We start from the raw sequence: 13219 nt of genomic DNA, 5'->3' as shown, positions 1-13219 counted from the left end.
CTGTGAATACTTTCCGGATGCACTGTATTTTTGTTTTTGGATGTAGTTACACTTTAAAATCAGCTGTAACAAAGAGAAGAAGAAAAAAATATCATGCAGGGGTTTGCATCCTGAGGATGGGAATTGCGAGCTCTGGATTTGGCATTGCTGGGTGTGTGATCTCCTCCAGCAGTAGAGCATCAGCAGTGATAAGACTTCTCTGCATCAGCACCACTCAACTGTCCATTCAGCTATATAGACACAAGCATGTCCTGCAGCGACATCTAGCGGCCGACACAAGGAACTGCACGCTGGCTACTCACCCCCCCCCCCCACCTCCTTGGCAGTTTTATTCATTAATCCTTATGTGAGTTGTCAGAGAGTGGTGTGGCTGCTGGGACTGTCTCCTCCTCACTCCCTGCCGGTCTGCCAGCCTGAGTGCACCTTCCCCAGCAGGTTCTGGTGCTGCCCTCTGCTCATGGGCATGAATGGGGGCTGCACAGTTCTGTCACAGGGATGAGGAATGTCTAATCCATCTGAGGCTGGGGACTCCAGGAACTATTCCCTCCCCTCTCATATTACAGGCACTCTGAAACTTGGAGTTCATCATTGCACAAGCTAGAACATTGCACCTCCCTGCACCGGAGATACAAGCTGGTCCTGGATGTGGATTATTGGAAGATCTGCCCCTGGACTGGGCACCTTGACTTAGTGGATGCATGCAATTTTGGATTATTATCACCAGCAAGAGACATACTTTTGGAATTAGGAAGGTTGCGTCTGCAAGTTCCCTGGAAAAGAGAGGAGCTGCCAGAAACTCACAACAGATTTGGGCTCCTTAGCCGGCTGCCTAGAGCACCTTCTACCTGGGGCTCCATGGGCACTCATAGGGAGGTGGTATAGCTTGCTTTTGAGGACCTTGACAGCAGGATCATGGAGGGCTTTGACAGCGACTGTATGAATAACTCCTGGGGGAACTCCAGCCTGGAGAATAGGAACCAGAGTGCGAACTTCACCAGGGACCCTCTGAAGAGAAATGAGGAGGTGGCCAAGGTGGAGGTGGCAGTACTGGCCCTGATCCTGATCCTGGCCCTGGTGGGAAATATTTGTGTCCTGATAGCGATTCACATCAACAGACACAAGCATTCCCGCATGTACTTCTTCATGAAGCACCTGAGCATTGCGGATCTGGTGGTGGCCCTCTTCCAGGTTCTCCCCCAGCTCATCTGGGACATCACCTTCAGGTTCTATGCCCCAGACATCATGTGCAGATTGGTTAAATATCTGCAGGTGGTGGGAATGTTTGCTTCGACCTACATGCTCCTGCTGATGTCCCTGGACAGGTGTCTGGCCATCTGCCAGCCCCTGAGGTCCTTACATAGACGGTCGGATTGTGTCTATGTCCTGGTCACCTGGATCATCAGCTTCCTCCTAAGCATCCCTCAGATTGTCATCTTCTCCCTCACCTCTGTGGGCAACGGGGTTCATGACTGCTTGGCTGACTTCATCCAACCCTGGGGGCTCAAGGCTTATATCACCTGGATCACTTTGTCCGTCTACATCATCCCAGTCCTGATCCTCAGCGTCTGCTATGGGCTCATCAGCTTCAAGATTTGGCAGAACATTCGCCTGAAGACGGTCTGTGAGAGCAACCTGAGGCTGAGCAGCAACAAAAGAGCCACCTTGTCCCGAGTCAGCAGTGTCCGACTTATCTCCAAGGCCAAAATTAGGACAGTGAAAATGACATTTATCATAGTACTGGCCTATATCATATGCTGGACCCCTTTCTTTTACGTCCAGATGTGGTCGGTCTGGGACCCTGAAGCACCCAAAGAAGGTAAGGGGTGACTGCTCCACCCAGTGTTGGGACAAAGTCCTCTAGCACCCAAGGCGAAAAGGCCAAAGTTAGCCCCCCCCCCCCCCACTTTAGGTTAGGTTGCATTAGGTAGGTCATTGGGTGGCAGACTTTTTGAGCCCCACTCCTTTTAAATTATCCCAAGGCAGCTACCACCTGGCTCTACCACCATTACAGTTTTATTATACAGTCCACGGCAATTACGGGCAGATCTCTCACCAAGAGCGATGGGCAGCCAATGGGCACTCTTACGGATTGCTGAACTTGGCCGAACTTCACCTCGAATGGGCTGTTGATACCGTGCCATGTACCTGTCTCTATTTTTATGCAGAAAAGTACTAGCAAAAAATGGCAATCGGCCTACCTGACCCAACCCTGCCTAGTTCACAGAGTATCAGTCAACCCAAAACCGATATTTCAGTTTTTGGTAGATGCTGGAGGGATGAACTCTCAGATGGCTTACTGTTGGAACCCCATGGTGAGATCTTCGCACCTGGGCTTCAAGCTTTGCCTGCCTGTGGTTATTAATGGAGAGTCCTTCACCCTTTCCGATGGAACTAAAGCTACTCTAGAGCAGCATTTCTAAACCTTTTTACCCCAAAGGAACCTTTTTTTTAAAACAATTTTCAGGTCTCAGGGAGCCCCTGCTAAGATTATTCCATTGGTGGTTATTGGGGAAATGCTCCTTACATTGGTGGTGGTCAGTGGGAAGAAAGTCTCCTTACAGTGGTGGTCGGAATGTCGCCCTTAGAGTAATGCCACTGGCTCTGCCAAGTGGTGTTGGACCTAGAACTATCGAGCCACCATCACATAGGAAGTCAAGTCAGTAAGCCACAGCTCAAGGAATCCTTAGTCACCTCTGGAAGAACCAGTTCCACAGAACCCTGGTTGAGATTTGGTTACTCTAGAGCAGCCTATCTCAGCTTTTTCAACACAGAGGAACACTTGAAATAACTTTCTGGTCTCAGGGAACCTCTGCTAAAAATGATTATATCAACAACTCATGATTCATTAGTATGAGAAAAAGGAAGGTGGTACTTTAAATGAGGCTATTGATTTGTGGAGGGTGAGATAATTAAAAAGTATATTTAATTGGCATATTGAGTCTGACAATACATAACAATGATGGACATAGTAAAAAAGGTTTAATATGTATACACACACATATATGGTATTGACCTCATGAATACATTACATATACATATCAAAGGGGCGGCATATAAAATTGACAAGAGATTTAATATGGATAAAATTAATTATTGCGGATTCATATATGTACACGTCATCTAAATGGCACTATGCAGTGTAATCAATGGTAAGAAAGACAGTATGACCATTTGGTTGTAGATCATGAGTCTAAGTAGGTTCATATCAGTAGGCATGAGAATGCTTCTTAAAAGCCCGACGCGTTTCATAGATAATACCACTCTTCAGGGGCAGATGCATGCAACTATCATGATAAGTCTGGAAAATGGGGGACGAGGAAACAGTGCACAAAACATCATCCCCAGGAAAAAACGAAAGGCAGAAATCCAGGTAGTGGTATGAGTGGGCTTCATGTCTGGTTGGGATATAAAAAAGTGCCATGTAGTGTGCCGTGTGCACGGAGAGGTGCTGCCTCATTTAAAGTCCCACCTTCCTTTTTCTCATACCTGAACAAGGGATGGAGGCACACACACCGTGTGCTTCATTTAAAGCCCCAAACTCACCCCCTATTATTCTACATGATTCATTAGTGTGATGGTCAGTGAGAAGAATGCTCCTTACACTTGGGGTCATTGGGAAGAATTGCCCCCTTACAGATAGCTACAAAGATCAATGGTGTCAGTGAGAACTTATCTGAGAGGCAGAGGTTGTTCATTGCTCAAGGGAACCCTGGTTGAGAAATGGTTGCTCTAGAGAATGCAGCAGAAGGAGTGAGACTCCAGGGAACAGAGTAGGAGCTGGAGCAGATGATCTCACCAGCAACTAGAGAGTGATTCAGCTTGCCACCTGTAGGCTGTACAATCTACTGACCGATCTGTACAATCGGGTAGCTCAGGATGGATTATCTTTTGCTCTTGTGGTGTATTCAGGGGGATATTTCTTGGCCAGAGGTTGCATTGCTGGGTCTCTGGTGGCTTTTCATGTCTCCACGCATTACAATATCATCTAGCAACCACTGAACTGTGCTGAGGTGTATGGGGAACACGCATAATATTTAATCTCAAAAAGACGGTTTTAGGAATTGAATTCCCTGGAGATGACAGACCAGTAGACCGTATAATGCCAATGTATCACTGTACATAAAGGTCCATGTTATGGTCGGTGAATAATGCCTGCTGTCTATGTGTGGAGGGGGTAGTCTTACCAATTGTTTCATTTTATTTAAATCCAGCAATGCTGTACAAATATTTGCGGTGACGTTGTATAATATCTTAAGGAAACCAGAGGAAGATTATATCAGTAAATAAGACTAAACCTGTGTCTGGGCACCCGTGGGCAGTCGTAGAGTTCCAAATGGCTGATGACTTGCTGGGACTTGTAGTTCTTTCACAGCCGGGGGGGGGGGATCCAGGCTGCCTATTCTTTGTGCGAAGACTTGCTGGGACTTGTAGTTCCTTCACAGGTGGGGGGATCCAGGCTGCCTATTCTTTGTGTGAAGACTTGCTGGGACTTGTAGTTCTTTCACAGCCGGGGGGGGGATCCAGGCTGCCTATTCTTTGTGTGAAGACTTGCTGGGACTTGTAGTTCCTTCACGGGTGGGGGGATCCAGGCTGCCTATTCTTTGTGTGAAGACTTGCTGGGGCTTGTAGTTCTTTCACAGCCGGGGGGGGGGATCCAGGCTGCCTATTCTTTGTGTGAAGAATTACTGGGACTTGTAGTTCCTTCACATGTGGGGGGATCCAGGCTGCCTATTCTTTGTGTGAAGACTTGCTGGGACTTGTAGTTCCTTTACAGGTGGGGGGGTCCAGGCTGCCTATTCTTTGTGTGAAGACTTGCTGGGGCTTGTAGTTCTTTCACAGCCGGGGGGGGGATCCAGGCTGCCTATTCTTTGTGTGAAGAATTACTGGGACTTGTAGTTCCTTCACATGTGGGGGGATCCAGGCTGCCTATTCTTTGTGTGAAGACTTGCTGGGACTTGTAGTTCCTTTACAGGTGGGGGGATCCAGGCTGCCTATTCTTTGTGTGAAGACTTGCTGGGACTTGTAGTTCCTTTACAGGTGGGGGGGTCCAGGGTGCCTATTCTTTGTGTGAAGACTTGCTGGGACTTGTAGTTCCTTCACAGGTGGGGGGATCCAGGCTGTCTAGTCTTTGTGTGAAGACTTGCTGGGACTTGTAGTTCTTCTACAGCTGGGGGGATCCAGGCTGCCTATTCTTTGTGTGAAGACTTGCTGGGGCTTGTAGTTCTTTCACAGCCAGGGGGGATCCAGGCTGCCTATTCTTTGTGTGAAGAATTACTGGGACTTGTAGTTCCATCACATGTGGGGGGGGGGATCCAGGCTGTCTAGTCTTTGTGTGAAGAATTGCTGGGACTTGTAGTTCTTCTACAGGTGGGGGGATCCAGGCTGCCTATTCTTTGTGTGAAGACTTGCTGGGACTTGTAGTTCCTTCACAGGTGGGGGGATCCAGGCTGTCTAGTCTTTGTGTGAAGACTTGCTGGGACTTGTAGTTCTTCTACAGCTGGGGGGATCCAGGCTGCCTATTCTTTGTGTGAAGACTTGCTGGGACTTGTAGTTCTTTCACAGCCAGGGAGGATCCAGGCTGCCTATTCTTTGTGTGAAGACTTGCTGGGGCTTGTAGTTCTTTCACAGCCAGGGAGGATCCAGGCTGCCTATTCTTTGTGTGAAGAATTACTGGGACTTGTAGTTCCTTCACATGTGGGGGGGATCCAGGCTGTCTAGTCTTTGTGTGAAGACTTGCTGGGACTTGTAGTTCTTTCACAGCTGGAGGGGGGGGGGTCCAGGCTGCCTATTCTTTGTGTGAAGACTTGCTGGGACTTGTAGTTCTTTCACAACCAGCGGGATCTAGCCAGCTGCCTATTCTTTGTGTGAAGACTTGCTGGGACTTGTAGTTCTTTCACAGCTGGGGGGGGTCCAGGCTGCCTATTCTTTGTGTGAAGACTTGCTGGGACTTGTAGTTCTTTCACAACCAGCGGGATCTAGCCAGCTGCCTATTCTTTGTGTGAAGACTTGCTGGGACTTGTAGTTCCTTCACAGCCGTGGGGATTCAGGCTGCCTATTCTTTGTGTGAAGACTTGCTGGGACTTGTAGTTCTTTCACAGCTGGGGGAATCCAGGCTGTCTATTGTTTGTGTAAAGACTTGCTGGGACTTGTAGTTCTTTCACAGCTGGGGGAATCAAGGCTGTATATTCTTTGTGTGAAGACTTGCTGGGACTTGTAGTTCTTTCACAGCTGGGGGGAATCCAGGCTGCCAATTCTTTAATAAGCTTGTACAATTTACTATCTGTTTTACATCTAAGCACTTTGTAAAAATCCGGTATTGTGTTACGCTGGCTGCGCCCCGGGCTGGATTATAAATGATTCTATTATCCTGAGTAGTGCCGACAATCCATCTCTCGGTGTAGAAGTTTCGCGCTTATTATGGGAGTCCGGCGTCTGCTCGGTGGAGTGGAATCAGTCCTGTCACCGTCTAGTTTAGCGTTAGGTTAGTGGACGCCATTCACCCGGGGTGTATTTATTAAGCCGTTAATGTTTTTCGTGTTTGGAAAGTACATCAGACGCGCACATGCGGTTAAATGCTGATGCAAAGAAACGCTAACAAGAGCACAAACCCAGATTCATTTTATATGAATTTTTTTCACACAGCAAAACATCCAATAAAGTCAAATTTCTTCAGAAATGTAGGATAGAATGTATTCTGCTACATGCAGACTTGACTGCTACTCTTTAGTAAAAAAAAAAAAAAAACTGCATTGGGGACACTATACTTGTTGGGGACACAAGTAAAGTTCTGATTGCGATCAAAATACTGATCTGTACAGATATACTGTAATGGCGCCGATCAATGACTTATAAATGTGACTGTGATCGTGTGGCGGGTAATCTGATACTAACTGACACTAGCTGGGAGGGACGCTGTATGACATTGACGTTGCTAGTGACACTACAAATTGCAAAAGGGAGGTGCCCCAGGGATTGTACGGGCATAGGAGATAGATCAGATATACAAAAGGTATAATGAAGTTAAAAAAGTACAATATTTATTTAGATTCACATAATAGTAGAGTCAGTGCACAGATAAGAACACCTAGAAACAATCTTATCCCCTTCCCGCCGAGCGTACGCAGATGTGCGTACTCGGCTTTCGGGGGTTATACCGGGATGATGGCCGCAGCTGCCGGTACTGTTTTTTTAGAGCCGGCGATCAGCTTTTCTGGTATAACAACCGATGCGGCTAAAAGCCACTCGGCTGTTATACCGGAGGAGCGGGAGTGGGAAGAAATAAGGTAAATTTTTTTTTTTTTAAAACGCTCCCATCCCCGCGAGCTCGCGCAGAAAAGAAAACGCATAGGGAAGTCGCGCCCGCATATGTAAACGGTGTTCAAATCACACATGTGAGGTATGGCCGCGATCGTCAGAGAGAGAGCAATAATTCTAGCACTAGACCTCCTCTGTAACTCTAACCTGGTAACCATAAAAAAAAATTTAAAAGCGTCGCCTATGGAGATTCTTAGGTACCGTAGTTTGTCGCCATTCCACGAGTGCGTGCAATTATAAAGTGTGACATGTTTGGTATCTATTTATTCAGCGTAACATCATCTTTCACATTATACAAAAAATTGGGGTAAATTTACTGTTTTGTTTTGTTTTTTAATTCATGAAAGTGTTCCTTTTCCCAAAAATGTGCGTTTAAAACACCGCTGAACAAATACTGTGTGATATAAAATATTGCAACAATTGCCATTTTATTCTTTAGATTCTCTACTAAAAATATATATATATATATATATATATATATATATATATATATATATATATATATATATATATATATATATATATATAATTGTTGGGGGCTCTAAGTAATTTTCTAGCAAAAAATACAGATTTTAACTTGTAAACACCAAATTTCAAAAATAGGCTTAGTCATGAAAGGGTTATAGGACACAATCAATAAACAGCAAATAGTTCTTGAAACACGCACACGATCTCAAATGGGATCAAATAGGGTGTGGAATTACGATATAACCGACACGTTTTGGAAAATTGGGTGTGGTACCATCAGTAAAATGGCAGAATAGGACCAGAAAAAAGTTGAAAAAAAACCTATTTTCTGGTCCTATTCTGCCATTTTACTGATTACTGTACCTTTTCTTTTTGTGCTAGATTTTTGTCTCCCAATTTTTTTCGGTCGATCCTTGTGAGCATTGGTGTATGGCTGTATGGCGATGTGAACGCTGCTGTCCCTAACTATACAGATGTTCTACCCATATTGCCCCTTTGTGTGGATTCACGTATTACTAAATTCTGTGAGGCTTTTACATAGAGTCCCCACTGGTGAACCCCCAGAGCTCTGAGATAAAAGGAGGAAGCCCCACTTCCATATACATTCTGATGTGTTAAAAAGATACGAACTATGTGAGTATCACCCATCTCCATCGATTGTCAATGTAAGCCATACTGTAAAAAACTGCTGTGTTTTTATATATATTTACATATTTACTGTGTATTATGTACTGTTATTTATTTTATTTATTTTTTTATTTTTATTTTTTATTTTGTTATTAGAAAAAAACAGCATATCTCAATTCAGCCCTTGAAGAAGGAATTAAGTACCACACCCAATTTTCCGAAACGTGTCGGGTATCATGTAATTACACGCCCTATTTGATCCCGTTTGAGATCATGTGTGTGTTTCAAGAACCATTTGCTGTTTATTGATTGTGTCCTATTAGCGTATATACTCGAGTATAAGCCGAGTTTTTCAGCACATTTTTTATTGTCAAGCACTTTTCTGCAGCAGAGAATGACATATTCCGAACCGAATTTGGGGCCCCGTATCTCGGGGATACTTGGTGCTAGGAACCCCAAATTTGGTGTGCAAACCCAGTGGAACTAGCAGTATAACATTTCCGCTGGGGTTCCTAGCACCAAGTGGCCCCGAGATACGGGGCCCCAAGTTCGGTTTGGAAAATGTCATTCTCTGTTGCAGAAAAGTGCTTGACATTTTCCGAACCGACTTTGGGGCCCCCTATCTCGGGGCCACTTGGTGCTAGGAATGCTTGGTGCTTTGGATATGTTGTAGTGCTAGTTCCACTGGGTTTGCACACCAAATTTGGGGTTCCTAGCACCAAGTGGCCCCGAGATACAGGGCCCCAAAGTCAGTCAACTGTGTCCATCTGCAGCAATGTCATTTCGGGACCCTTTGGGTCCAGAGACCCCAAATTTTGGCTGCAGCTAGGGGGGCATCTAAGAACCCTTAACTACCGAGTTTGAAGTTTGGGGGATCTATGGCTGCAAATGGGCACAGTGAGGCTGAAAATGGGCATTGTTGACCCTCTTTTCCACTTACAGTAGCTGCGCATTTCTCACCCTCGTCTTATACTCGAGTCAATAAGTTTTCCCAGTTTTTTGTGGTAAAATTAGGTGCCTCGGCTTATATTCGGGTCGGCTTATACTCGAGTATATACGGTAGATTGTTTTTAGGTGTTCTTATCTGTGCACTGACTCTACTATTATGTGTATCTAAATACATTTTGTACTTTTTTTACTTCATTATACCTTCTGTATATCTGGTCTATCTCAATCCCTGGGGCACCTCCCTTTGCAATTTCTATCATTGGGATGTGGCATAGGTCTCCAGTTCTGATATTCATTAGTGGTTTCTCCCAATAATCTTTTTGCTAGTGACACTAATACAGTGATCAGTGATAATACTCTACACTGTATTAATGACACTGGCTGGGTGACGGGTGATCAGGAGGGCGATTGGGGGGGTTAAGTGTGTGCCTAACAAGTGTATGTGGGCTGCTTTTATTCACAGATCTGGCCGGAGTCTCTCCTTGCTTTCACTTCTGAACCATAACTGATAGCAGTGAGAAATCCAGCCAGATCTGTGCGTTTACAAACACACAGACCTCTGCGCTATGACTGGCCACAGCTGATCAGCAGTTATACAGCCAAAATGATTAGCTGTAACCTGCTGACAAACTCATGCTGTATCCAATCACATCCCAGATCAGCGGGGGTGCTGTGTGGAAGTTCATTGCTACATGTGGGTCCGTCATTCAAATAATCCCTGGGGATCCTGCCACTAAGATCCTTGTTCATACACTTCCTCGTATAGGGTGACAACCCTTGAGTTTGCGTCAATCATTTGCCTACCATGCCGTTTGTAAACGTACCTTGTTAGACAAAGGGTTAATGATATTGTTACATAAATATTTTCAATTGGCAGCTTTCATTGAAATGATATGTGGTAATTCTGACGTGAAGGTCCTTCTTGTTGAAGGGTGACAACGTTCTGGCCCCAACTCTCAATTGTGCTCCTGTGTTGTCACCCTGTCACACAGATCCCAGGAGACTACTAGCGGCCATTCCAGCAAACATTGCACAGAGGTTGTCCACTGTTACCATCAGGAAACCCACTCCGAGATATGCCATGCAGCCATTGCTGGAGTAAATGTTGACAGGAGTGCACATGTGATCTAGAGCAGTGGTTCTCAGCCATTGGGCCATGGCCCACTACTGGGTCGTCGCCTCACTACCCCCAGGTCCTTAGTTAGCTGCAGACCCCTAACCTCCAACGGTGCCTCCCAGCCCCATAGTGCCACCCAACCTCCCATAGTGGTCCGCAGTGCCCCTCACCCTCTCACAATGTCTCCCAGCTCCTATAGTGCCACCCAACCTCCCATAGTGGTCCGCAGTGCCCCTCACCTTCTCACAATGTCTCCCAGCTCCCATAGTGCCACCCAACCTCCTATAGTCTCCCAGGTCCCATAGTGGCACCCAACCTCCCATAGTGGCCCGCAGTGCCCCTCAACCTCTCACAATGCCTCCTAGCTCCCATAGTGCCACCTAACCTCCCACAGTGCCTCCTACCTCCCATATTGCCACCTAACCTCCAATAGTGGCCTGCAGTGCCCCTCAACCTCTCACAAGGTTTTACATTATTTAAATTGAAATATTTAAAATTTGCAATTTTCATTGAAATGATATGTGGTAATTCTGACGTGAAGGTTCTTCCTGTTGAAGGGTGACAAAGCACTATCCCCATGCAGCTGTTGCTGGAGTACATGTAGACAGGAGTGCAAGTTTCATCTAGAGCAGTGGTTCTCAGTCATTGGGCCATGATCCACTATGGGCCTGCAACCTCGCTCCCCCCAGGGCCTTAGTTAGCTTCAGACCGCTAACCTCCCATAGTGCCTCCCAGCCCCATAGTGCCACCCAACATTCCATAGTGACCTTCAGTGCCCCTCAACGTGTCACGATGCCTCCCAGCTCCCATAGTGTCACCTAAAATCCCACTGTGGCTTGCAGTGCCCCTCAACCTCTAACAATGCCTCCTAGCTCCCATAGTGCCACCTAACCTCCCAGAGTAGCCCGCAGTGCCCCTCAACCTCTCACAATGCCTCCCAGCTCCAAAAGTGCCACCTAACCTCCTATAGTGGCCCAAAGTGCCCCATAACCTCTCACAATGCCTCTTAGCTCCCATAATTCCACCTAACCTCCCATAGTGGCCTGCAGTGCCCCTCAACCTCTCACAATGCCTCTTAGCTTCCATAGTGCCACCTAACCTCCCATAGTGGCCCACAGTGTCCCTCAACCTCTCACAATGCCTCTTAGCTCCCATAGTGCCACCTAACCTCCCATAGTGGCCCACAGTGTCCCTCAACCTCTCACAATGCCTCTTAGCTCCCATAGTGCCACCTAACCTCCCATAGTGGCCCACAGTGTCCCTCAACCTCTCACAATGCCTCTTAGCTCCCATAGTGCCACCTAACCTCCCATAGTGGCCCACAGTGTCCCTCAACCTCTCACAATGCCTCTCAGCTCCCATAGTGCCACCTAACCTCCCATAGTGGCCCGCAGTGCCCCTTGACCTCTCACAATGCCTCCTAGCTCCCATAGTGCCACCTAACTTCCCATAGTGGCCTGCAGTGCCCCTTGACCTCTCACAATGCCTCCTAGCTCCCATAGTGCCACCTAACTTCCCATAGTGGCCTGCAGTGCCCCTCAACCTCTCACAATGCCTCTTAGAACCCATAGTGCCACCTAACCTCCCATAGTGGCCCACAGTGCCCCTCAAGCTCTCACAATGCCTCCCAGCTCCTATAGTGCCACCTAACCTCTCATAGTGTCCTGAAGTGCCCCACAACCTCTCACTGTGCCCACAGGCCCCCTAAATGCCATTTCAACACACATTTCAGCAGGCATGTTCCACTTTTGTCCCATTAGGAAATGCCATACAGCCATTGCTGGAGCACATGTAGACAAGAAGTAGCTGCAAAGAGACCGTGGGTGATCAGCATCACTGAGATGCAATTAAGAATGAAAGAAAGGTGAAAATTAGTATTTTATTAAAAAAAAATATATAACCATGACTCTTTTTATGATACACTGGAGCAATTCTACCACTAACAGGGACAATGAGACAGATTATGCGACTGATTCATTGCAGGGTTACAGCTGGAGTCATAATTCCCCCCTCAGCTACTCTAAGTCCCCGTTCACACTTAGCTTGGACCCAGGCAGGTGATTTAGAAGCATTTTTTTTTTTTTGTTTAGCACTTGTCGATTAGGAGAAGAATTGTATGATTTTGGCCCCATAGACCCTCAAAAGGGTGCACCTGAAAAACGCACATAAACGCGCATTTCTCAAGTATTTTAAAGGGCCCGTTCATCAGTGGGGGGGCCAAAAACATGCGACTCGGCTCCACAGAAGCTTGAGTACTTTTTGGAGCTTTACACGACATGGGACACGCAGCACAATGCTCGGGTGTAAACGAGCTCCTTGAGAATAATGGAATTCTTCATGTTGAGTGTTGTCACCTTTCAGGAATTTCCCAACAAAAGGTTCAGGTGTGTATGGAGGATAAAGGAGCTCTGCGACAGCGTGTCACCTGACCCTGACTTATTGGAGGTGGGGAAAGTGATCAGATATTTTATTACTGTAATTAGATTGAAACGTTGGGGTATCCCTCCAAGGACGGGGAACACACATTTTCCCGAACAAAGTAACCATTCCCCGTTTGCCTTTATACAAAGGATATACACATTTTCCCGCACATAGTATCCTTGCCAGGTTTGGCCTAGTACAAGGAATATACACATTTCCTACACATAGTAACCTTTACAAGTTTGCCTTAGTATATGGGATATGTAACCTAAAGGGGGAATAACTGTGACTTTAAATGAGACATATGGGAATGTATACACCTCC

The 13219-nt window shown here is 46.4% G+C and overlaps 1 protein-coding gene across 1 annotated transcript in view; it reads left to right on the top strand.

Moving 5' to 3' along the window:
* Positions 1 to 344: 344 nt before the first annotated feature.
* The window catches only part of OXTR (oxytocin receptor), an 82052-nt gene continuing 69177 nt past the window's right edge, over positions 345 to 13219 (top strand). The window contains exon 1 of the mRNA XM_073591733.1: positions 345 to 1816. Coding sequence (XP_073447834.1) covers positions 913 to 1816 — 904 coding nt within the window. The 5' untranslated portion in view covers positions 345 to 912. The remainder of the gene's footprint in view (positions 1817 to 13219) is intronic.

Source organism: Aquarana catesbeiana, linkage group LG07 (genome assembly GCF_042186555.1).
Source record: "Aquarana catesbeiana isolate 2022-GZ linkage group LG07, ASM4218655v1, whole genome shotgun sequence".
NCBI lineage: Eukaryota > Metazoa > Chordata > Amphibia > Anura > Ranidae > Aquarana > Aquarana catesbeiana.
This window is presented reverse-complemented; position numbering and strand designations above follow the sequence as displayed.